We start from the raw sequence: 27,226 nt of genomic DNA on the forward strand, positions 1-27,226 counted from the left end.
GTAGAGCTATGCCAGATCTCTGGTCTCTACCACAGAAGGCACTGCCAGGCATGTCCAGGAGCCCTGCACTCCTGTACCAAATGTTTTGTTGGTCAAATAAACCTGTCTCAAGACCTTGACCAAGACCCACAGGCCAAAATCACCCCCAAAGAACACACAGATGAGACTGTGTACGGTTTGGGGTTGAGCCTTAGAACCCACACCAATGTTGCTTAATCAAGAGAAAGCATGTGGGAGAGCCTGCCTCAGGCCAGGGTGAAAGGGACAGGAAGGGAGAGGTGGGTCTCTCAAAAATAGCAGTGAGAGTCTATACCCCAGTGTGAACACACATGCAAATGGACACACACACAAGGACACAATGTCCACATAAACATAAGCATGCTCTGACTGAAGTCTGTGCCCCAGATCCATAGAGGAGAGTCAGGAAACTCCATGGGGACAGAAACCACGGGAGGCTTCCTCACCCTTCCACCCTATAGGAAGAAGCCATAGACGCTAGCATGCACTTGATTTTGGACTTCTCTATCCTCTGAACAGCACAAAATGAATATCCTGCTATTTAAGCTGCACAGCCTGTGGCATTGGTTACAAAGGCAAAACCAGAAAACAAACATTTACGGTGGCACACGAGTAAGAACACAGGCACCCTCTGCACAATCACTCCCCAGGAGCTGGCTCCTGGGCTCCAGGCTGACTGTGCAGCCTCTGCTCAAGCCCCTCCCCCCCACCAGGCCCAGGGGCAGGGTCTGGTGATGCAGTGCATATGCCTTCCCCAGCGGATAGGTTGTTGACACAGTCAAATGTTGCTTGCAAAGATGCCCAACAACCCCACCCCTACCCCCAAATCAAACTGTTGGCCACTAACGTAACCTGCTCAAACTCACACCACACCTTTGTTAGTCTACTCTGGGCAGACAGGCAAGAGCCCCCAAGCCAGGACCCCTTGAAACATTTGTGACTGCCAGGAGAGGCTCCAGCCAGTTTCTACCTTCTTCTCTGAGAATCTGGAGTCTCCTTGGAAATGACTCCGAGGTGCACCTGTGGCATGAACCATCCAGGGCAGTGTGACCCTAGCATCTTCCAGATCACCCTCATCAGGGGCCCTGAGATGAGCACACACCCTTTACCCCCATCCTTCCTAAGAACATGCCTGCTGGTGGTCTAACCCTGCTCTGCCCTGACCCAGCCTCCCGGGCCTCAGGGACCAGCTCCAAGTCCTGGTGGACGCTCTCCATGTTTGTCTTATTTCTGACATAAAGATAAAGAAGATCCCGAGCTTAACAAGGTGCTAGAGAGCAAGAACACTCCTTCCTGTCTGCATCGTCAGTAACTTAGCTTACCCACCTCTGAGCTTGAGCGCTCTGGGTCTGGGAGGTCTGGAAGGTGCCTCAGAGCCCTGGATGGTGATCTGGCAGCATAGCCAGATGCTAAGGATGTGCTAGGGCCTGACCAGAAACCAGAGCTGCCTCACCATTCTAGCAATGCACAGGCCAGGCCCCAGAAGATCCAAGACACAGCAGAGAGCCCAGGAGTCAGGAGCACCCACCCCACGTAAGTACCAGCCTCACCAGGAGCCACACCAGGCCCCAATGTCCCCGGAATCTTGGATAAGACTTGGCCCGCTGAACAGGAGTGTGGGCACTCCCACTGCCAATGTCCCCCTGTTAACTGGACAACCCTGGTACTGGAGTCCCCTGGTGCCTGAGTCTCTCCCATTGCCTGCATTTCTACCTCACTACCCCACCCCACTGTCTGCGTCTATTTCCTCTTCAGCTCTTTCTGCTCATAGGTCTTAGTCTACGAAGCCAGGGGACACGGTCTCAGCTTGCACTGAGCACCAGGGTGAGATTCTCCTGAAAGGAGAGTGACATAGTGACTAGATGGGAGCAGGACACATTCCCCTGTGACCCATCCAAATCCTCCAGCTCAACCCTCTAGCCTCAGGCATGGGATGTGAACAGTGACCCTGCAGTGTGTGTGAGCGCTTCTCACACCAGCATAGGCAGGAGCCCTGAGGACGGGAATGGGGTCTCACACACACACACACACACACACACACGAGCATATGCACAAGTCCCGTCCCTGTGTTCCTACTGGCTACATCTCTGCTCTCCACTTGTAACTAGGGCTCAGCCTTTGAGCTCAAAGCCCACTTAGATGAAACTGCATGGTATGAGCAGATCCTGCACCTTGGGTATCCCCTAGCACCTGCTGCATGGCAGGGCCCAGGGTAGGAAGAAGCACTGGATTCACAACAGCAGGCACTGTGGAAAAACCAGGCCCTCAAAGACTTCCTGTAGGGGTGTTAGGTGGGATAAACCAAGCTCCCAGAGGATGGACAATAGGGCCACACACGTATGGGGCTTGCCTGAGCTTGGGGCCTTGGATACACCTTTTATCATCTGAGCCCCAAGCTCTCACTTAACATAGGCTAGCCTGCCCACTATAGGTGCTAAGTGTGGTCCTGGCAAGGCCTTGGGGATGGTGGCGTCTGCATGACTGCCTAGGAGGGCAAGAGTAAACCAAAAGTCAGTCAGCTGAGCTGGAGGGGCCCCCACTACCAGAGCCATGGGCTGTGACCCTGATGCTCCCCGTGGGCTGAGGTACTCACGTGTGGACTTGCCATGGGTTTTCTCGCAGTTCGGGCAGTGGTAAATGTCGATGTCTGGTGCCTCTTCCTCTTCCACCCCAACACAGCTGGAACGGGAGGAGACAGACCTTTATCACTCTCATGTTCAGTCTCCTTCAGCACCTTCCACCCATAAGCCCAGGAGTTGCTCTTGCTCACTGCTGGGAACCAGGGCCAGCGGAACTGTAGAGGACAGTGGTCTTTGGGGTGGGAGGGGAGACAGGGCTGTAGAGCTGTCCTCCTCAAACATGAATCTGCAGTGGGAGTCACAGACAGTTGCAGCTCACCACATGGACCCAGTGACTGTGCCACTCATCCAGCAAGCCTGCCTCAGTGAGAACCACTCCCATCATTACCCTGGGTGGGTATGGCGGATCTAGAAGGCAGTGACACAGCCCTCTCTAGAGGTAGATGAAGGACAGAACATTCTCTCAAAGCCTGGAGAACCCGGAGCTGTTCTCCAACCACTTGCCCTGATCAGGGCAGTGACCAGTGTGTCCCTCCCAAGAGCCTGCTCAGAAGCTTCGCTCGCTCGGGAGACAGCGACTGGCACTGATGTTTACAGCCAAAGGCCATTTAGGGAATGAGGACAGAACCCAAGGATGCGACCCACAACACCAAAAGGCGTCTAACAACCACACCAGCAAATGAAAAGAGGGTCAGACTCACTCTGACCCTCTCCAGTCTTGGTTACAGGTGACAAAGAGAGGCCAGTGGGAGGACTTGGTGAAAAGGCAGCAGAAAGGGCAGAGCATGGGTGCAGGTGACTCCCGCTGATGGTGAAGTCACTGGAAAACACACCAACGCATCCGTCCAGTGAGCACAGAAGCACAAACAGAGCTTATGGCTACCTGGCATACTAAGTGACATATCCTAAGGGCAGCCCCAGAGGCTCCACCCAGAAAAGATGAAGGGAAGTGGCTGTCCAGAAGCCACCAGTGAACACTATGCAGATGACTTTACACAGAGCAAATGCTACAACGCCGCCAGAAGTTCCCAAACTGCTTCCAGCTGTATTTAGCACGACTTTTAAATTAAATGTGCTCCTTTGTCCTTTTAAAAAATGTATGGCCTTATGATATACTGCATGATAAACTTCATACCTATTAAAAAATTAGTAAGGGGACCTAACGAGATGGCTTAGTCAGTAAAGGTCTTGCTGTGTAAGCACCAAGGCCTGAGTTCAGATTCCCAGAACGGATACAAGACGGTGGCAGGTGCCTACTGTCGCAGCTCTGGAGAGGTCAAGGCAGGTACTTCCAGGGGGCTCGCTGGCTGCACAGCCTAGCCTAGTCAGTGAGCTTCAGATCCCAAGCACAGGCCCTGTCTCAAAAAACAATTACAGCTCCTAGGAAATGATGCACAAGGCTGACCTCTGCAAACCTCAGGCAAGAAAAGGGAGGGCCTTTTCTTGACTTCCTGTATCCCCGCAAACGTCACCAGTAACACCAGAGAGAATCAACCAAGCCAAAAGTTTGCCAGCTCTTACCTAGGCTCACCAAGATAAAGAGAGAGGACCTGAAGATTACTGAAACCACACATGGAAGTAAAGACACTGCCACTGGCCCCAAGGAAAGGACAAAAACTTCGAGGGAACACTGTGAATATTTACAGACCAACAAATTAGGTAGTGTAGGTAAAATGGACAAATTTCCTAGGAACACATAAGCTACGAAAAATAGTTCCAAAACAGCTGAGTAAGCTGTGATTCAGCAGGAGAGTGACTGTTGGCCACATCTAAAGCCCAGGGACTGATTCCCGCCACCCAGCAACACATATGTACACACGTGACAAAATAGAAAATGAACAGATCTGTAAGACATTGTGTCTGTCATTCTTCCCTCAAAAAACTGCAGAGACCCGCAAGATGGCTCAGTGGGTAAAGGCGCTCACCACCAGGCTTGATAGCGTGAGATCAATTCCCTGAACCCAGACGGTAGAAGAGAAGAGACACCTGGTAGTTGTCCTCTGCCCTCCACATGATGCATGCCTGGGCATCAGCGTGCACACACTCGCATATACATACACACAGACACACACTGAATAAAATAAAAAAAAAGAAAAGTCTAGGAACAGCACTAGTGAATTCTATCAAAACCAACACCAACCCTCCTCCGAAACAAACAGATAGGAAAGTAGCAATCTTGACCCATACGCCACCGGCTTTTGGTGCTAGGAATGAATTTAGGGCCTTAACCGAGCTAGACAAGGATTCTACTTCTTATCCCCAGACCTCCTGGTTCCTTTTATGAGATCAATAATATCTTGATTTCAAAGCCAGACAAAAGCATACAAGAAAACAAAAGAACCACAACTCTTATTAATAGTATATAAAAATCCTCAGCAAACTATATCACAAAGTCCAGCAGCATACCAAGAGGGCTGTATTCCACGATCAAGTGGGATTTGTCACAGGAGTGAGCAGATAGCTCAGCACATGAAATAAACCAGTGCTTCCGTCCCTGCAGAGTTCCATCTCACTACAAGGAAGGGGTGTGCTCTGTGCCCCCTGGAGGTTACAGGGGAGCAGGGATCATGTGACTGTCACCCACTTCTGAGGGCAAAAGACAAGGAGCAGAGCAAGGAGATCCTCTCTCCATCACATTTCTGCCCCAGCCGCCATCCTTCCTCAGACGTTCTTACCTTAGATAAACGCAAGGAAGAGCCACGTGATCACCTCAACCCATACAGAAAAAGCACTGGGTAAAATTCCAACACCTAGTCATAATTTTGTTTATTTTTATTTGTGGGGGAGGGAGACAGAGTTTCTCTGTAGCTTTGACTGTCCTAGAACTCACTCCATAGACCAGGCTGGCCTGGAGATCTACTTGTGTCTGCCTCCAGAGTGGTGTAATTAAAGGTGTGTGTCAAAACTCCTGACTCTTCAGAAAAAAAAAAAAAAAAAAAAAGTCTTTAACTCTACTGAGTAAAAATAGAAGATACTTTCCTCAACAAGATAGAAGCCTAACAGGAAAAACTCACAGCTAATATTACACAGGATGATGAAAAGCCAAAATCTTTCCCCAGAAGACCTGAAACAGCCAGGATGGCCACTGCTGTCTTCTACTCAACAGTGTTAGGGTGACTAGTCAGAGCAATTAGACAGCAAGACTGAATTACAAGTCTTCAAGTAGAAAGAGGTGATGTGATCTTTATTTGCAGATGACAAGCTTAAATGTACAGAAAGTCACATGGAAACCACATATATAAAACATGCTAGCCCTAATAAACAAGAGGGGAAGTTGTGGGATGCAAGATTACCACAGCAGCACGGCTGTGTAAATCAAGAAAGGGATGACACACACATCAGGAAGGATTAGCTGTCTGAGGGAAATGTACCTCAAATTCAGGCAAGATTTGTCCACTGCTGAAGCAAGGGTAAAAACTGACTTTACACTCATGTAGAATCGTGAAGAACCCCCAAATAACCAAATCTTCAAAAACAAAAATGAAGTTAAGAGGACATACACTTCAGAACTTCAAAATATACAACAAAGCCATAGTAATCCAAACAGGGTGCCACTGGTACCTAGCTAGCTAGAAACAGACCAGCGGAATAGAATTAGACCCAGAAATAAAAGATCATTCAATCGGGAAAGACTATCCTGTGTGTGTGTGTGTGGGGGGGTGTGTTTGTGTGATATACTGTATGCACATGAGTTTGCAAATGCACGCATGTGTATACATGTATGTTGATGCCAGGGCAGGACATTGTGTGTCTTCTTCTGTGCTCTCTGCTTTACTGTCTCAAGTAGGATCTTTCTTAGGACCTGAACCTTACCATGTATACACTAGCTAGCCAGCAGGTTCTCTAGCCTGCCTCTCTCTATTCCTAATGCCCACCGGACACCCTATGGAAAAACTAACTGAAAACAAACTGATAAGCCCACTCTAAGATCTAAAACGATAAAGGTATTAGAAGAAAGCATGAATGAACTCCTCAAGCCTTTGGATTTGGCAGTGGGTGACCAGATATAACACCAACAAAAGAGGCGGCAGCAGCATCTACAAATGATAAGCTGGGCTTTATCAAAATTAGAAACCTTTGTGCATCTAAGACTGGGTCAAGCAACAACAGGTCGTCCTGGATAGGGGCGGGGCTCATAAAGCCCCACCCCTTCCTGAGGAACTCACTGATGGTTACTGCTTAGGGAGGCAGTGTCAGTCTCTTCAGTACCTTTGATAAGTTGCCCATTCCCCAGTAACCCCCTCACTCATGCTTGTCCAGAAATCCCAATTAAACTTAGTGTTCAAAAAATAAGGAGAAAGAGGAGGGGGCTTGAAACCACAGAGCTTGTTGGGAATGAGAAGAGATCATGCAACAGTGTATGTGTGTGTTTGTGTGTGTGAGAGAGAGAAAGAGAGAAAGAGGGAGGAAAAATTTCAATTTAATTAAAAAACAGGTTTGTACAACAGAGAACGCCGTTAAGAAAGAAAAGTCTGCTTATAGAATAAGAGAATGTTTTTAGATTACGTATTAGGTAAGGGTCTAGCATCCAAATACATAAAGAACTCTTATAGCTCAATAATAAAACCATCTAGATTTTAAATGAGCGAATGACTCAAACAGACATTTCCCCAGGGAAGATGAATAAGTGGCCATCAAGCACGGAAACGATGCTGAACATTCAGGCCATCAGAGGAGTGCAAGTCAGACCCCTCACTCACTCAGCGGGGTGGCTACAGCTTTTATGAAGATGTGGAGAGATGGTGACCCTTCCCTGGTTTCTTCAGTTGAGAGATGTAAAATGGTGCAGACACAGGAAAAAAAAAGTGATTTCCTCAGAAAATCAACATAAAATGAAATACAAGCCAGCAGTCTCACTTAGCTATCTATCTATGAGTTACGGATTGGCATTCTGTCGATGCCCAGTCAGAGAAAGTAGTGAGACTGAAGTGGGCACAGCGTCCACCATCCACCATCCAAGACAGGTGGACAGATCAACAACATGTGCTCACGCACAGAAAACAGTGTTTGTCTTAAAGTTTACACATTCAGCAACACAGATGAATGGGAAACACATTAGTGAGAAAAGTCTAACATACAGGGCCAATATTGCAGAACAACTCACAGATGAAAAGTCTATAACAAGTAAGTCTGAGAGACGGGTGGCAAGTGGGGTGCTAGTGGTGGGAAAAGGGGGGATGTGGGTTTGCAGGTTGATTTGAAGTGATTTTATGGAACACTGGCATGCTGCTATAGAATATTCAACCCACTTTGGAGCAACTACACTGGCCACAGAGTGTTCACACCAGCCATTGAGTGTTCACACTAGCCACAGAGTATTCACACCGGCCATTGAGAATTCACACCAGCCATGGAAAAATTTGCACCAGCTATGGCCAGTATTTTACACTGGCCATGAAGAAGTCACAGCAGCCATAGAGGATTCACAGGTGCTATGGAGCACTCATAACAGCTTTGAAGCACTTTACACTGCCATGGAGAATCCACACCAGCCTTGGAGCATCCATACCAGGTATGGAGGAGTCACAGCAGCCATAGAATGAGCACAGCAGCCATGCCGCAGCCTTTACATAAGCTAGAGAGTACTCACCAACCACAGAGCATTCACACTGGCCACACCACACTCACAGGAGCCACGAAGCATTCGTACGGGCCAGGAAGTCTTCACACCACCATGGAGTCTGTGCAATGGGTCTGACTCTGACTTGCCTGTCAGGGAATTCCCTTCTGTGAGCCTATTTATAGAACGGACTTGCTTATAGAAAAGCCAACATGACAGGTAGAAAGCACACATGTCCCTAAGCACGAAGCGAGTCCCCTAGTGTTACTCAGCTCCACAGCTGTTTCACTGAGCACATCTCGGTGTCCCTGATGACAGTGCTCTAAGTCCTCTCTAAGAAACTCAGGGTCAGCTGGTCCCCTCCCATCCAGAAGCAGCGGTGCCCCTCCCAGGGGAAGGGAGAAGCCTCCGGTCCCTCCAAGTTCATTACCTCGATCATTCCACTTACAGGACACAGCAGAGGTGTCCCAGGCCTTGAAGCAAGCAGGAGCACGGAGCATGAGCGGACATGAACCCAAGACACTCGTGAGGACTGAACGTACAGGCATGTTAGGGCCGCATCCTGGAAACCCGACTTCTAACTCACTTAAAAGTAGAAAAATCGGGCTAGTGAGATGGCTCAGTGGGTAAGAGCACCCGACTGCTCTTCTGAAAGTCTGAAGTTCAAATCCCAGCAACCACATGGTGGCTCACAACCATCTGTAACAAGATCTGACACCCTTTTCTGGAGTGTCTGAAGACAGCTACAGTGTACTTACATATAATAAATAAAAAAAAAAAAGTAGAAAAATCACACTTACAGGTTTATTTAAAACAGCATTCGTTGGGAAGAAGTTATCAAGGCCCACACACTTGCTAGTCTAATTACAGTAGGTCAAGACCTGTGTGTGGTGTGTATACACGTAAGTCCAGCACTCTGGAAGCAAGGCAAGAGAACCACCATAAGTTCAAGGCCAGCCTGGTCTATATAGTGAGTTTTGGGAAAGTCAGAGTTAACTGGTAAGACCCAACCTCAAAACAAAATGAAAAGGCCAGGTCAGGGGTGGCTGTGTGTCCCTAAAGAGCACTGCTCTGTCTCACCCATATAGACACTGAGAGGACACTCCCTCCCAGAGCCCTCTAGGGTCACTGCCTCCCCTCCTGGGCTCAGTAATAAAGACAATTCAGGACAATGGAACAGCTTCCTATTGCACTGAGAAACTTCAGGAACCAAAATAAAAGATCACTTGCAAATGAGTCACAGGCACCTAAGAGGGACGTGGGTTTAGCCCTGAAATGTGTGTCAAAGGTGTAGCTGTGAAAAGACCATTCTCTGTACAAAGATCACTTGAAGAAATGGTATCTGCCTGACCGGTGACTAAGCTGTAATTTACAGTCAGAAAAGTCCACCACAGTAGGAAATGCCCACTGAACTGGCAGCTAACAGGATGTTGCAGATCCTGCTCCGTAGCTGTCACGGTGGCAACACCTGAGAAAATCAGCTTTAAAGGCAGAAAGACTTATTTTGGCTCATAGTTTGAGAGGTCTTGGTAGAGTCACTTGGCCTGTTTCTTTGATCCTGTGGTGCAGTGCATTATGGTGGGGGCATGAAGCAGAGAAAGCCTGTCTTCCTCAGCACAGCAGGGAAGCAGACTGAGAGACATAGGGGAGGGGCGAGCATGCCCTTCCAGGATACTCCCCCAAAGGCCTTACTTCTTCCTGCTAGCTTTCACTTCCTCAAGGTTCTGCCACCTCCCATCTACACTATGGGCTGGACCAAGCATCCAGCACACAGGGCTTTAGGGCACAATAATATCCAAATGCTAACCCTGATGCTGCAGATAACCACAGGCATCAGTCCTAGCAGGAGCCCTTGTCCGCATGAGTTCACGGGTGGGGACAGCTGGGTGTGTGTGTGTGTGTGTGTGTGTGTGTGTGTGTGTGTGTGTGTGAGATATGTGTGCACATGTTCATGTGTGTGTGTGCATACGTGGCTGTGAATACATATGTAAGCATACATGTAGAGGCCAGAGATCAACATTGGACGTCTTCCTTGGCTGCTCTCCATCTTCCTTTCTGAGACAGGGTCCCTCACTGAACCTAGAGCTCACTGAGGCTGGTAGGGTGGCAGACCTCAAGGTAGGGTTTCAGGCATTCGCCTAGCTTTTAAATGGATGCTGGAAACTTCAGACCCTCAGGCTCACACAGACCCTCAGCTCACACACTTTACCAACCGAGCCATATTCCTCCAAAGTTAGAATTTGTTAGTATCCACACAACAGAATAAGTGTAAGACTCTTGAGTTTGTGATGTTAGCTATTTAAGGATCTCATGTGAGCTAGGTAAATACCTTACTACTGAGTTACACCTTTTGCCCTTAAAGATTTCTAATCATGAAAAACTGATTTTGTTTCATTCAAAGCTATCTGAATTTATAAGTATATCCAATCTCCTTTTAGCATATTTTTTGTTTGAGTGTGGTGGCGCACACCTTTGATCCCAGCACTTGGGAGGCAGAGGCAGGCGGATCTCAGAGTTGGAAGCCAGCAAGGGTTACATAGTGAGATCCTGTCTCAAATCGATACTCTCTGACAGTCACAGATAAATCTTTACAGAATGCTAACCAAAGCAAGTGCTACTACAGGCAGACCTTTCAGAGAAAGTGGCTTGAGAAGAATGGAATGCCCTTGATCAGCAGAAAGACACAACTGAATGCCACTCATCAAGCCCAACTCTCTGGCTGCCACAGGAAACCCAAGTGAGTCTTAGTTTGCCTAGGAAACTTTGACTCCTTCAGCCAATCAATAGCAGCACCAAGTGAGGGACCAAGTGTGAAGAGGGATGCTTCCTAGGGTCCAACTCTAAAGCAATACAGCCTCAGTAAGAGACACCATAGCACTCCAGCTAGGACTCACCACACCACATGATCTCAGCTTCCAGAAAAATCAGAGAATAGGCAAGCATGCAGGTGTGCATGTATGCCCTTTGATGTGGCAGGGTATAAACGGAATGCTTGCTCTCTGTATATTTGCAACAGAAAATATAAGACACACTAAAAGCAAAAACAAAATACCCAGACAGTAGTAGGCAAGGTTGCTCAGTGACTAAGACACCTGCTGCCAAACCTGATGACCAGAGTTCAATACCCAAGACACAGAAGGTAAAAGGAGAGAGCCTTCTTCCAAACACTGCCCTCTGACCTCCATGTGTGAGCATGCATATGCATGTCCGGCATACATGTGCACATTCACACACACACACTCAAACACAAAGAGATCTTGAGAAAGGCTGGTGGTCAGGAGAAAAGCTCCTTACTACACAGAAGCACGGATGGACTTACGTCCAACTTCTCAAAAATCTTGCAAGCATCGAGAGTACGTGGCAAACTATTTAAACGGTTTGAAGATCAGGGAACATACGGAATCCTGAGCCCAGCATTTTTAAGCTTTGCATGTGCATGCGGTGGTCAGAGGGGCTTGCATAGGTTCTCACTTTCCCCTGCGGGCTCTGAGATGGATCTAAGAGCCCCAGGCTTGAGTGCAATGTCTCCTACTCGCTGCTTAGTAGCCTCCTTTTACATTTTAACTCATTCATTAATTAAATTTTGTTTTGTTTTGTTTTGTTGTTTTTGGTTTTGGTTTTTTTTTTTTTGAGACAGGGTTTCTCTGTGTAGCCCTGGCTGTCCTGGAACTCACTCTGTAGACCAGGCTGGCCTCGAACTCGGAAATCTGCCTACCTCTGACTCCCAAGTGCTGAGTGCTAAATTTTGTTTAGCTTTGCCACTGCCCAGTTAAATTTTGGTTTTGATATAGGGTCTTACATAGCCCATTCTGGCCTCAAACTCAGTATATATGCAAGTGTGACCTTGAATGTTTGATCCTCCTGCCTCCAATTTCCAAGTGCTGGGGTTATAGACACACTCGACCATATCCATCAAAACCATTCTTCAAAGATGAGGGAAAATAAACTCTATTTTAGACAAAATTTGTGAGAACTAGCTACCAGTGTACGTTATTTCAAGGAAATGTTAAATAAAGTTCTTCAAAGAGAAAAGGAGTTACAAAGGCTAGAAACTCAAATTATATAAAGAAAGGACACTATTAAAAAGTAATGCCGGGCGTGGTGGTGGACGCCTTTAATCCCAGCACTTGGGAGGCAGAGGCAGGTGGATTTCTGAGTTCGAGGCCAGCCTAGTCTACAGAGTGAGTTCCAGGACAGCCAGGGCTACACAAAGAAACCCTGTCTTGGAAAAACAGTCTTTAAAACTTTCAAACCCTTATTTAGTGTGTGTGTGCGGGGGTTGGGGGTCGGGGGAGGCTTCTCTGTGGAAACTGGAGAAACCCTTGCAGGAGTTGGTTCTCTCCCACCACATCGGGCCCAAGCAGTGAACTCAGGCTGTGAGACTTGGCAGTAGAGCCTTCACCCACTGAGCCATCTCACAGGGCCCTATTTCTTATATCCTTCATTGACCTAACAAGTATCTGTTCAAAATAATAGCAACAGTGTATACTGCGCCTGATGATTATGGATAAGTCAAGTTAAAAACAGCAAAGTTATAAAGGAAGGAATCCTTAGATACTGTTTCTTCCTCCTCTACCAAGAGCAGCCAGAGTCCTGTGAGAGGGGACTTGGAGTAGTACTAAATGTACATTGTACACACAGAAGCAGCTAGCTGAGTCAGTAACTGTGCTGCTGTGATAAGATGCTGTGACTGAACCTGACTTATGGGAGAGTTTACTTGGTGTACGGTGGCTCCAGAGGGACAGTCCATAACGTCAGGGAGAAGCTAAGAGATAACATCTTCAACCACAAAAACAAAGAAGAGAGAGCAAACCAGAAGTGGGGTGAGGTTACAAACTCAAAGCCCGCCCTCAGTGACATTCTTCCTCTAGCAAGGCTTCACACCCTGAACATTCCATACAGTCCACAAACAGTGCCACCAACTGGGGGCCAAGCGTTTGGAGGACATTCTCATTCAAACCACCACAGCAACCATTAAAAATGCTTATTTTGAAAATATCACTGACAGGAGAAAGGAAACTAAAATCCTATAATATACTTAATTAAAGCCAAAGCAGGTATAATCAAAGAATGGAAGGAAAAAGGGAGAGAGAATGGAGCTTAGTCACGTGTCACACGATGTGATGATCTCAGTCTAACCCCAGCACCCATAGAAAAAGCTGGCACAGTGGTGTGCTCCCATAATCCCAACACTGGGTGGTAGAGACAGGAAGATCTCTGGGCTTGCCGACCAGCTAGCCTAGCCAGCTGGTGAGATCTCCATTCAGTGAGGAACACTGTCTCAAAAAATAAGGTTAAGAAGCAACTAAGAAAGGCACATAATATCAACTTCTGGCTGGAGGTTCAAAGGTGCATGCACATCTATATGTGCACATCTATATGTGCCCATGCAAGTGCAGGCATCTCTTTAAATAGTAGTGTCTTAAATGTACCAATTAAAAGGCAAAGACTGTAAAATAGAGGAGAAGAAGAAGGAGGAGGAGGAGGAGAAGGAGGAGGAGGAGGAGGAGGAGGAGGAGAAGGAGAAAGAAGATCCAACTATCTGTTGTCCAGCAGAAACCCACTTTGCATGTGAAGACTCAGACACACTGAAACAGAAAGCCAGACTCTACAGTGAGCATCTTTACCTGCTGAACCGCCTCTCCTGCCCTGTCGATAACTTCTTAGATGTAACCCCAAAGCCATGATTTACGAAAGAATTGGCAAGTTTATTTTGTTAAAATCTAAAACTCCTGCTCTGAAAAGGCTGTTGTTTTGAGAATTAAAATGATGAGCCACAAACTGAGAGACAATACTTGCAAAACATACCTGTTAAAGACTAGTTCCAACATTTGCAAGAATTCTTAAAACTCAACAAGAAACAGCCCAATTTTAAAGTGGGCCCCAGGCCTCGACAAGCCCCTCATGAAGATCTCTTGATGGCCGTTACAGGACACAAGCATGTGACAGACTATCAACATCACATCACCAGAAGATGAGAGTTAAAGCAAGGTCCCATAGCATGATCGCAAGGATGGCCAAGACGAAGAACCCTGACAACACCGAACACTGGTGAGAAAGGGGGTGACCAGGACACTCACTTATCAATGGCATCACAGCCACTGTGTGTGTTGCTGCTTTGCCGTTTCTCAGGAAAAATGAACATACCCTGACTGTGTGATTCCACACATGCTCTCCCTGGTATCTGCCCAGGGAGAGCTGAAAATTCACACAGTAAAACCTGTGCTAGACACTGACACTAGTCTAGTGTCATAAACGCTAGAACGTAGAAGCAACAACAATGCTTCCAGGAACTGAATGGATGGGTCACTAAACCATGGCACATCCGGGAAAGGAAACATTCGCTGGCAGGAAGAGAACACTTGAACATACACCGAAAAGTGAAAGCTGCCAGTCTAAAATGTCTTCAGAGTGTGGTTCTCACTACACAACAGCATGCAAAACTATGGTGGCAGGAAAAAGATAGCAGTTCCCAGGGTTTGGGTCAAGTGAAAGGGGGAATTGATGAACCACAGAGACTTGAGAGAAACTGTTCTGTGTGAGCCCACAATGGTGGACTCATGGCATTATGGTCAAAATTCCCAGGATGCAGGGGTTGGGGAAATGGCTCATTGGGTGAAACTTGCCCTGTTAAGAATGAGGACATGCCTGGAGCCACAGGACACATGTGACATCAAATGCAGTAGTATGTCTGTAACCCAGTATTCCTACAGCACGATGTGAGGTAAAGACAGGAGAATCTCCAGAAGACTGCTAGCCTGACATACTTAGTGGTAAACAAGAGGCCTTACCTGCAAAGTACGCAGTGAAGACCAACAGCTGAGGCTGTCCTCTGACCCACCAGCACTCATATATGTGAACATACACATATACACATACACCACATGCACACAAACATACATACCACACACATACACAAACACACACACACACATATATACAAACATACACACATACATACCACACATACACAGACACAAACATACATACATACCACATACACACAAACATACACACATATATACTACAAACATACACAAATACATACATATACAAACATACACACATACATACCACAAACACATATATACACAAACATACACACACACACACAGATTTTTTTAAAAAATAGGATATGTAATAACAAAGAATGTCTTCTAGGGGCTGGAGAGATGGCTCAGTGGTTAAGAACACTGGCTGCTTTTCCAGAGGACCTTGGTGTGAGCCCCAACACCCACATGGCAGTTCACAACTATCTGTGACTCTAGTCCCAAGGGATTCAATACCCTTTTCTGACCTCCATGGGCACCAGATACATAGTACACAGACATACATGAAAGCAAAACACCAATACACATAAAATTAAAAAAAAAATTTAAACTAAGAATGGCTTGCTTCTAAAACAAACCACAGACATTAACGTTAAAACATCAACACTGGTTCATCAAACGGCTCGCATACACCACACAGGTGTAAACGATTTTGTAAGGAGACAGGGTGATGTGTAGGGTAGGGGAGGCAGACAGGAACTTGGTTCTTCTTGTTTAGTCATTCTATAAATTCAAAATCAGTCTATAACTTGTCTACAAAAATGCTGAGCTTGGCAGCACAGACCTCTACCCTCAGCTACACAGGAGGATGCAGCAGGATGGCAAATTTAAGACCAGCCTGAGCAACTAAGAGAGCTGGGGACGTCGCTCAAAGTGAAAGCGCTGACCTAGTGTGCACAAGGCCCAAGGCCCAATATCCAGCACTGAGGACGCAGTGAAAGAAGAGAAGGGAGGGAAGAAAAAGAATTCTGTGTGCCCACCTGCAGAGCTGTCAGTGGGAAATGTGGAAGATGCAGAAAAAGCTACTCACATGGGAAACTTCCCTAAAGGAGAAGCCAGGCCATGCTGGAGCAGGAGGCAGAGGGCCCAGGGTAGGAGGCTGGCCCAGAGTCCTGGGTGCCATCAGAGCTCGGAGGGGGCCAGGGCTTAACACCTGGGCACCCCGAGAGCTTGCAGCAGGCCGTACGGAGCTTGTAGAAAAGTAGGAGACAGTAGCACTGGATGTCTCCCTCCGGCCCAGACAGGCTCCAACTGCAGTGTGTGGAGAGACATGAGCAGGTTGGTAAACAATCCACAAAACACCCAGTTCTCACTGAGTGTGGAAAGTCCCGAGGTGGAAGCAAGGACGGTGGAAGCGTGGGCTCACGGGCAGGCGGGCAGGTGGGCAGGCAGGCAGGCGGGCAGGCAGGCAGGCGGGCAGGCAGGCAGGCGGGCAGGCAGGCAGGAGGGCAGGCAGGCAGGAGGGCGGGCGGGCGGGCAGTCTGGCTATGCTCAGAGCCGAAGCTCCATCTCCTGTCGTACTTGTTTGTTACACATATTTATTTAGGGTATATGCATGTGTCTGGAGAAAATAATCTACCTTTTCTTTTCTCCTAATCCAGGTAAGCACTCTAATTTATAGAAACTAAGAGAGGGGAGGTCTCCCATCACCAACAGAGCCTCACTGGCCCTCCAGCTTCCACAAAAGGAGTCCTGTCATTGCTCTGAGGTCATTGGCTCTCCAGAGGCACAGCAGAGCACATAGCTTCGAGTTAACTGCTCCTCAAAAGCACTGGACACGTGCCAGCAACAGAGGCTCAGCTTCCCATGGAGGCCTGAAGGATCCTAAGAACATTCACTCCTTGGGCCTAGCTAGCCTGGACCACCAGATAGAACTGGGTCCTGTTCCTGGGCTCGACAGGGTGCTGGGATGTGAATCCAGAGTATTTGCTGCCTGCCTGCTTCTGAAAACATGACAGAAATTTGATCCACAAGACAACATGCAGGGTGCCACATTCTTCTTCCAGGATGGGGAGAGGGGTGTTTCAGACCCCAACTGAGGTGGCTGAGCAAGGCAGCCCACATTGCAGGAAAGAGGTATGTAGGACTTTACAGAAGCAGCTTCAGGTGGCCAGAGTTGGGTTCTCACAGCTAAGAATCAAAGATGTGCTGTTCTAGAAAGCTCTGACTACCCCTCAGGTTCTGCTCCTTTCTTCCCAGAGGAAGTGTCTGGTACCAAGCCTGCAGGTAACACTCAGCTTCCTCAGGGTCTCAGAGACCTAGACAAGACCACATCACCTGGCCACTGCCAGACACAAACAGACAGACAGACAGACACACACACACCCCATATATATACTACAATAAGCAAATATATACACCACACATATCACACATAAAAATCACAGATACACATATACATATCACACTTACATATAGAAACATACGACACAAATTATGCACATACATATCACATAATCCATACGCAAAGCAAATACACCCTACAGAATGCATATGGTGCACTCACAAACAAATCACATACTACAAGCATAATATAACACACATGATAGATAGAACACATACATATACATACTATATACACAGATGTCATGTACATGCATACATTACACTCCAGGGCTCTGCCCTGACCAGGCCAAGATGTCACATGGAGCAGCACAGGGGTCTGAGTCCCTGGCCTCAAGGTCTTCCCCAATCATGACTAAGAGTTAGTTGGCTTGCATCTGATGACCAGAGTTTGCAGTTTAATTTCTGTATCAGATATGCAGAAGAGCATGGGAATCGGGTGACCAGTGACAGTCAGCACCTGAACTAAACTCAGTCTCTAATATGCTGCTCACACCAACTGGCCTGCCTGATGCCTCCAAACCTGACCCATAGGAGAGAAAGCCCCTGACAGTGAAAGGCCAGGCATGGCAGAGGCTGAGGACAGGGCAGCCAAGATGACAGCAGGCAAGCAATGGTTGCTGTGCACATGAGAATTCAGAGTGAGACTAGCTATAAATCTAAACTCTCATAGCATCTCCTGCACTGTGGACAGACGCAAGCCAACACTGGCACAACCCTATAACTGAGCCTGCCCTGGTAAAGTGCAGAGACTGGATTAACACTCAGATGGTGGCTTTTTGTTTCATGAGCTTTACCTCAAAAGACTCAAATCCAGTGTTCTCAAGAGCACTGTCTAAGCAGTAAGCCTCTGTGTCTGCATGAGCCTGCAGCCGAAGGCCAGGAACGAACACACACACACACACACACACACACACACACACACACACCTGTAAAGCCTCTGTGTCTGCATGAGCCTGCAGCCGAAGGCCAGGCGCACACACACACACACACACACACACACACACCTGTAAAGAACACACGCAGAGTGGCAGGCAGCCAGCCACACTCAATCTGTTCACAAAGACTGTGCCTCTAGGCTGGTGAGATGGCTCCATAGGTAAAGTGCCTGTCAGGCAAATGTGAACCTGAGCTTATATATGCAGTACAAACATAAAAACCAGGCATGGAAGGGGCACATCTGTGACTTCAGTTCTGGGAAGCGGAGAGAGGCAGGCCCTGGGGGTTCGCTGGCCAGACGGTAGAGCAGAATGGTGTGTTCCAGTTCCAAGAGAGACACTGTCTCAAAGACTAAGGTGAAGAGCGATAGACCCTGCGGCAGACACTCCCTCCACATTCACACATGTGTGCCTCTTACACAGCGCTGGGTGCCTGGCACATCAGGCAGGGCACTGAAGCATGATAAAGCTATTCCAGAGCCGGGTGCTATGTTACATAATCCATATGGACAGGAAATCGTTCCTGTGTGTCACTCACATAAACATTCTCTCCAGGTGGTGACCCACATCTTTACTACCAGCACTTAGGGAGCAGAGACAGGCAGATCTCTGGTCTACAGAGAGAGTTCTAGGACAGTCAGGGCTACACAGAGAAACTGTCTCAAAAAACAGACATTCCGACAGATGGATGGAAAAATCAGAAGTTCTCTGCGGTCATTCCTGGAGGAAAGTGAGCCTATTGACATGGCTTCTCATATTTCAGCCTCCGGTCACCTTGTTTCCAGGTGGAGTAGCTACCCAGAACATTTTGGCATCTGCAAGCAATGACTTAGCCTCCTTAAGTATTCAAATACCTGTTCATAATTGCTTAGAGCCACGGAGACCTGAACACCTAGAAGTAACTGTTCAGTGTCTACAAGCACCAAGTACCAGGGAGGGACTGGGTAGCACTTAGAAGAGCCCACATCTGTGAGCAGTCACTGGCATGTGTGAGTACCCAGGAACCTGCCTGCCAGCAATCATTTAGTATCTGTAAGTACCAAGCCTCTGTGAGAAATCACGTCACCTTGGCAAGTGTAGCTTCCCCTCTCAAAGTCCTCCTAGCATCTCAAGTCCTAAAGAAGCTCAAGTTCACTCTGGGAGCCACAGCAGAGCCGTCTCTGGGTACAGGTGGTGCTTAGCGTATCCACACCTGACTGACTCGTTCACTACCCTTAGCTGTGGCAAGGCCAAAGAGCACTAGGGTCCCCAGATACACAAGTACAGAGCTGGTGATAGGATAGCCCACCGCTCTGCACCGTGGTCTCTGTCCTTAGGGCAGAGGAAGATCTATAGGATCCAGGAGCCTAGGAAAGGAGACCCCCACCAAAGGCTGGGCAGAGCCCTAAGCTCCCAGGCCCTGGTGGGGGTAGGGGGCTGGTGACAAGGCAGTCAGCAGGCTAAAGTACTCTCGGGGCTGAGGCCACGGTGGAAAAGGGGCACGGTGTGCTAACAGAGGGAGCTGACCTTCCACCCTCTGCTTTCAAGATCAAGAAGCCTGGGGCCAGCAGCAGTGAGACTAGAAGAGTGACTTCATCACCCATGTCCAGAAACTTCTCTAGGAGTGGGACAACACATCCCAAGCTGACTTCCTTGCCCTCTCTCCCTCTCTCTCTCTCTCTCTCTCTCTCTCTCTCTCTCTCTCTCTCTGTGTGTGTGTGTGTGTGTGTGTGTGTGTGTATGTATGTATGTGTGTGTGTGTGTGTGTGTGTGTATGTTTTATTTGTTTTGTTTTTAACTTTTAGAAACAGAGTCTCGCTAAGTAGTCAAGGCTGGCCACAAATCTATGGCAATCCCCGTCTCTGCCTCAAGCTGGTGTGCACCAACACACTCAGTTTACTTAATTTCTAACTATAGAAGTGCTAGATCTCAAACTCAGGACGAATGTCTAACTGACACTGGCCAGACTCTCTCAGCACCTTAGCCAGGACCTCTTACAGACACATCCTGGCTGGCACACCCCAACCCTTACCCTAAACTCTCCAGCTGGGCTGCGCTTCCCTTCCCCGAGTTTCTCTGAGTCCTATATAACCCAGCTATTTTGGCTGTACTAGTCTCTTGGCCTCTTGGTCTCTGGGTTCAATCTGGACCCTTCCAGATGACTCTAGCTGTGCTCTCCCTTATATCTACAGTAAACCTTCTTATCAACACTAGGGGCGCCAGGCCCTCATTCAATTTTTCATGACTGATGTGGATAACTCACTGGAAAGTATAAATGTGCTTGAGGGGGGACAATATGATGACCTTTTAAACCCTTCACTTTCAAAAATAAAATCTTAGTACTAAAATATTAAATTTAAATATTTTAAAATTTGAACCTGTTTTAACTAATTAATAGCAGCTGTCACCCTACTAATAAATACAGCAAGTCATTTAATGTTACATTGTAAACATTTCCCCCAGTCATTAAACCTGCTGTAAACACATTGTTGGCAACTGGATAATTTCCCATTGTGTGCATACACAGCCATTTATTTAATCACCCCTCAGCTCTATCATTCAGCAGCCGAGGAGTCTTGATTTATTAAATGAATATTCACAACTGTCTCTGTATGTACTCTAAAACCGCTGTGTGGGTTTTTTAGATCTTCTAGATAAAGGGCAGGGTCTCTTTAAAAATCTGAAGCAGGCTCCAGAGCATCTATTCCAGTGGTTTCTAAGGAAACCAATTGTATGCAGATGTAGAGCAAATATCTCTTCCCAGAAGCTTTGGGAATTAAAGCCTTCTCCCTGGATGAAACCCTCAGAGACAGCAAACAAACCTGACTGGAGAGCAAATGCAGTCCAAGGTCCTCTCGACAAAGATAAGGACTCTAAACACAGGAGGTGAGCTTAATCTCCTCAGCCCAGGGCAAGAGAGAGACCTGGAGACAGCTGTGCCCTGTGGCCCTTGAAATCAGAAGACTTCTTACAACGCCAGGAGATCCCCCACTGAAAGAGGGTGAGCTCTATGACTCATCTTGCTGGAAAATTCTAATGCTTATTCTTTGACCTTTTCTTTTTTTATAAAACTATAAAAGATAAGAAACGCAAAGATTAGTAGAGACCTGGATGGTGAACCATGGTCTCCAGAACTGGCCTCCAGATGCGTCCTGATCCTGACTACTGGAAGTTTTAGGGGACTAGAGCAGATAATAAGGGGGAGGACAGAGCCTCCTGCTGGCCCAGTTCACAAGAAGGTGATTGGCTGGAGCTGGGGACAGGCCGGAAGAGGGGTGGACTTCTCTAGGATAGAACAGAAGCAGCAAGTGAACAGAGAGCTGTGGTGCATGGACTTGGGCCAGGACTCTGCAACCTGTGACACCCATGATTGTGGTATGATGGGGGCATGGCCTCACATATAGGGCCAGGAGCAGGTGGCTGACAGCAGGTGAGACACCTAGCCACACCTCAGGTAATTAGTGCCTAGGGACAAATGATGTGCAGATACAGACAAACACGGCAGGCAGAAAGACAAGGCCTGATCCCCTGGCCATCAGTGGGACATTCAGGGACTGCCTTGACAGATTCTCTCAATAAGGCCCACAGACTATAGGGCACTCCTGAAGCTTCACTAGGAACCTACTATGCGAAGACTCAAGCAGTGGCTACAATGTTTCCAAAGACTCAAGCAGTGGATACAATGTTTCCAAATAAGTTGGTGTAAACACTGAATCCCGTGAGAGCAGTCCATTCAAGCTAGGCAACCACCAAGGCGAGGCACTGCCATCATCCATCCTGTGGTGATATCTCAGACAGAGCCACTATCACAAACCTCCCTCTCAACCCCCCCCCCCCCCCGAAAGAGAAAAGGAAATCCCTGAAACCTAGTAGGTCAAGTTCAAAGGAGCCGGGCTGGAGAGAGGACTCAGGGGTTAAGAGCACATATTCTCTCAGAGGCCATCAATTCCCAGAGCTCACAGAGGCTCACAGCAGTCTGAAACTCCAATTACAGAGGATCTGAAACCTTCTTCTGACCTCTGAGGACACTAGGCACACATGTGTAGTGCATAAATATACAGGCAAACAAAACATTCACACACATGAAATTGTATACATAAATGTGTGTGTGTAATTTCTAATCAGAGGAGCTGTTCCCATGGGAATGCATTACCAGAGTGGTACTCACAGAGCCCCCACCTGTCACCCATCACAAGGTGACAGGACTGAGAATCTCCTAAAATGAGGACACTCTGAGCTAAAGCTGAAGCCAAGGTTTTGATGCATGGACCACTGGGTAAAGACCCAAACATTCAAAAGTAGAGATGCCAAGGCTGTGGGAGGTGAGGGGAATCCAGACAGACTGGGGGCTTCCAGTGGTCCCTGTGTCCCCAAGCCCAGAGCTCCAACATCAATGCAAACATCCTAACATGGAGATGCCAGGGTCACAGGAAGTGAGGTAAACTCAGAACAGAGTAAAGAGTATCAGTATTCCCTGTGTCCCCAAATCCAGAGCCCCAGCCTCACTGCAGACAAGGAACAATCTCAAAACCAGGCTACTTGCAAGGTCCCCAGCAAGGCAGAAGGCAGGGGGTACAACACAGTCTGATGGCTGCAGCCAGGCAGACCAGGGCAGCCACCAAACCTGCCTGCCTGAGGTCTGAGGTCTTCTCCGATGAAAGCTCAATTCTGTTACACTGATTTCCTTCAGCGAAGCACGACTCTGTAAGGACCACTAAGCCACAAGAGGTGGCAAGGACTCTAGTCCTCACAGCCTAACCTCCTGTAGCGTGACAGTTTCCCACTTGCTACAAGTGAAGCTTGGACCAAATGCTCCAAAGACAGCTACTGCTCATCCCCTGCCCAAGCATCTGGTTCAGAGGGTGCAGGCTTTAGGTCCTGTGGCACAGTAAATTTACACCCAAAGGAGAGCTGCAGCCAAACCAAAGTGTCCTAGAGCCCAACTTTGACCACATGAGACACCACAGATCCACAGAGTTAATTAATTCCTCTCCTGTCTAGAAAGTGAGATGCACAAGAAACTGAGTAGGAAAATTACCTAGGCCCATAAACTGTCATCATGGCCACTGGTAGGACCAGGCGCTTACAGGGGAGAGAGTGGATTCATGACTTGCATCTCAGCAGATCAGGGGTGTGTGTGTACCTGTCATGCACACCATGGCAGCACCATGATACCCACCAAGTGCCACTGGATCCCTCCTCTGGCCACAGCAGCTTACCACCTGGATGGTCTAAGGTGGCCCCATGAGCTGTCAAGGTGTCACACAGGTGTGTTAGGCTACCTGGAGGGAAGCAGCCCCTCAAAGTCAAAGGGATTCTTCAATCCAGCCCACACAGCTGTCTCACCTTCCAGAGTCATAGGACATTTGAAAGAGACAAGGAGGTCACCATGACAGCCAGAAGGGCAGAGAATACCAGAACAATTTAGCTTCCAGGGTGGTGTTAGCAGAAAGAGAGCCTATGAAGAGGGCTATGGAGTGAGCAAGCCCAGCATGGGTGACAGTGATCAGTGTGGCTCCTATCCTGGGGATGGAGGGTATAAACATTCAGTGAAACTGAGTGCTGTGCACACAGCTTTTCTGCAAATCTAAAGCAACTCTGACCTTAAAAGTGTACAAGGGCCTGCCTGTGTCTCAGCTGGCTGAGAGCTGGTTTTGCATGCTTGGGGCCTGATGGCACTTGCCTTTAATCTCAGCTCTTGGGAGGCAAAGGCAGAAGGGCCAGGAAAAAAAAAAAAATTCAACTCACTATAGGGCGAGTTCAAGGCCAGCCTGGACTACAAGAGACCCAGTCTTAGCAAGAGAAAGGTGGAAATTGGATAGGATTTTTAAAAGAACAATCGTGTTTTGACCTTGCAGCGGGCAGGGTTCAAACAAAGAAGGGACACAATGAACAGGTAGAAACAGGTAGCCCAGACAAGGGTGCTCTTCCCAAACGACATTCAGGTGGAGCCTGCTGCTTCTGTGTCATGAGAAAAGATTCGACTGTGGGTAGGATGCCACAGCTCTGGGGAAGAAGGATTTGAACGTTGAATGAATGGAAGTACTCAGCAACCGCAGAGTAAAACTATAGCAACTGAGAGATCAAACGTTCAACTGCCAGGATATAGGAAAATCAGCATGGCCTGTGCTCATTTGACGACCTGAGGTGCTGTATCCTTCCACACACCTGCCAGCATGCACTGAAGTGGCCAGGCTCAGTCTCTACTGAGCAGGCAGCACTGCAGAGGCTCAAGGTGACAGAGAATGCGTTGGGCTGGGGTTTGGCCTGTCACTGGATGCTGCTGTGCGTGCCTCAGAACACGTGGTAATGGCTGAAGGTGTTTAGTTTATCGCAGCTCGAGGTGTGTCGTCCCCCCGCCCCCCCCCCCCCCCGGCCCCGGCATCTGCAGGATGGAGACCAGGACTACACAGACTACAGTGCACAGGCCAGGCCCCACCCCCGAACAGTCTGCAGTCCAGAACATCAGCAGCACAAAACCGAGCAGCCCTTGTTTACCACAGACATCATTTCTCTACATGGGCTCCCCTGGGGGCCAGTTTCAATTATTAGAAAGTTTCTCACCTTGAACACAAATGCTCTGTTTAAAGCTGCTGCCTCCACACTTGAACCTGCTCTCAGATCCTTCCCCAGCTCTGCAGATGATATGGTGCTTGTGAGAGGAACTGAAAGAAGATTCGAGGGGCAGGAGGTGCAAGGCAAAAGCTCCAGCCCTGGGGTCCAGGGCCCCTGAAAGCACTTTCATGCTCTCAGTACCCTAACAGATCCACAAGTTGCCAAGGATATCCCTGACCGTAAATCCCATTAGGCCACTCCCAGGACTGCCTTCAGGGCCTCATTAAGCATTAGCATTCAAGAGGTGAAAGGGGAAAGCCTTCAGTCTAGCTGGCTGGCTCTGCTCCTGTGACACTCAGTTATTCTCAAACTTGCCTGGCTTTGTGTCAAACGTTGAGAAGGGCCGCATCTGGCCCAGGCAGTCCATATACCCTTCCTTCTGTCTTTCTTGCTTTGGTTCTTATTAGATTTGTATCTGTTTTTTTAAAATTAAACTTATATGTGCCTGTCTCTCTGTGTGGGCATGTACGTGAGCACAGATGCCCATGGATTCCAGAAGATGGTGTTGGATGTCCTGGAGCAGGAGTTATAAGTGATCATGAATCACCAACATGGGTGCTGGGTCCTCTGCAAGAACAGCACAAGTTCTCAACCACTGAGTAATCTCTCTGGTCTCCAAGCAGTCATTTCTCACAGCTCCAGACTAGAGCTGAGTTCTCCAGGTCTGACACGAGCATACCCAGAGCTGCCCCCCTCTATCCTGCAGGGCTGCTGGGACCCACTCCAGCTGTGGCTCAGAATGGGATAGATAAGGCTCAAAAAGAAGACTGCTACCAGGCCATAGGGAATCACCACGGAAATTGCCAAACTGCTGGGTTAGCTCCAATCCGGACAGCACAATGCCAAGGCCCGATCACAACCCCCAACAGGCAGGGGACAGACCCAGGAGGCCAGGCAGGCATCAGTGACAGAAGAGTGCTGGGAGACCACGGGTCAGTCACACACAGGCTGGGGCAAGTGGGTCACACTGTACCACGAGAGCCTCAATGCCAAAGGCAGCTACAGTCTCCACTCTCCAAATAACACTGGTGGGTTCAAGGCAGGAATGGGGCCTGGCAGGCTCAGACCTTCCAAAAGGGCACACAGGATGGCAGGAGGAGACATCTTCCTGGGTGATCTCTCTGCTACTGGGGCATTATTGCTCTCCCTGAGCCTCTACCATTCAACCCAGGCTGTCATCCCTCCTCGATCCAGGAAATGCGGCTACCTAGACAGACAGACAGATAAGGTGCCAAGTTACCACTCTGCCTCCTGACTCTAAGCATGGCCTGTGCAGATGCTTGTGTGCAGCTGTGGGTCAGGAACCACTGTGCACAATGTGTAGTCTCCAGGCCTGCCAAGGTGGCAGGGACTTCTCACAGACTGCCCTCCAGCATTTGATTTTGTCAGCACCAGCAGTGGGGCTATGATTCAGGGGGCCTGATTGGCTGGTTTCTTCTGAGCAGTCTCCTACCCAAGGGCCACTAGGGAGTTGCTGCAAGGTCAGGGCAGCATTAGAGGTGGCCAGAGCCACATGCAAAGCATGAGCAGGAAAGGCTGCTCCCAGGGGGCGGTCCTATAGCACCTGTCACAGGCAGCTGGGTGGAGGGTCGCAGAATTCTGTCCACTCTGAGGCAGAGACAGCAGAGGCACTCACGGTGACAGGTCTTCACACTAGAGGAATGTGCATCCCTTCCTCAGTGTGTTCTCGAAGACAGACTGGCTCAAAGTACAGATTCTCGACTGTCCCGGGACAGCAAGGGTCTCAGAACTCCAGTTCCCAGTTCTTTCCATAAAGAGACAGGCCTAGATTCCGAGTCAGCGTTTGTTCTTTTCCCAGCTATGCCAGTCAGTCATGGGGTAGGGCTCGCCAAAAGGTCCCGCTGTCCCACAACAGGGCCTTGTAGCCAACCTGCATTCCCATGAGTATCTCCCACCTGCCCTGCATGCTTGTCCAAGTCTCACAGGGATGCAAAAAACTGCCTAACGGGATTTCCTAAGGGGAAGGAAAATGGAGAGCCAACATCACTGAGCCACACAGGTCTTCAGTCTGAATGCTCATCTGCTGCAGAGGTCACTACCACCACCACACTGTTAGAGTATTGGGCCAGGGTCTTTGCTACAGCCTGGCAGCCCAGGTGGGGCAGAGTGGCCCTCATTCAAATGTTCACACTTGCCTGAACATTGGCCTCTGCCTGGCCCAGTATTGTGTATAAGAGTAAGTAGGGCCTTATATTCTCCACCAGGGCTACCCATCCTGCACTCCACACTCCAAATGGACCACGTGTGGGACCAGCTCTGGAAGCACACACCCAGAGAGAACTCCTGAGGACACAGCCCTATCCAGCACACATACCAAATCTGGGCTACTGTCCTGTTAGTTCC

At 48.4% G+C, this 27,226-nt stretch overlaps 1 protein-coding gene across 1 annotated transcript in view; it reads right to left on the minus strand.

The window, feature by feature from the left end:
- Phf2 (PHD finger protein 2) overlaps positions 1–27,226 on the minus strand; it is a 69,136-nt gene that overhangs the window by 30,849 nt on the left and 11,061 nt on the right. The window contains exon 2 of the mRNA NM_011078.3: positions 2,612–2,697. Within this exon, the coding sequence (NP_035208.2) occupies positions 2,612–2,697 (86 nt within the window). The remainder of the gene's footprint in view (positions 1–2,611; positions 2,698–27,226) is intronic.

The sequence above is a fragment of the Mus musculus genome, chromosome 13 (assembly GCF_000001635.26).
Source record: "Mus musculus strain C57BL/6J chromosome 13, GRCm38.p6 C57BL/6J".
NCBI lineage: Eukaryota > Metazoa > Chordata > Mammalia > Rodentia > Muridae > Mus > Mus musculus.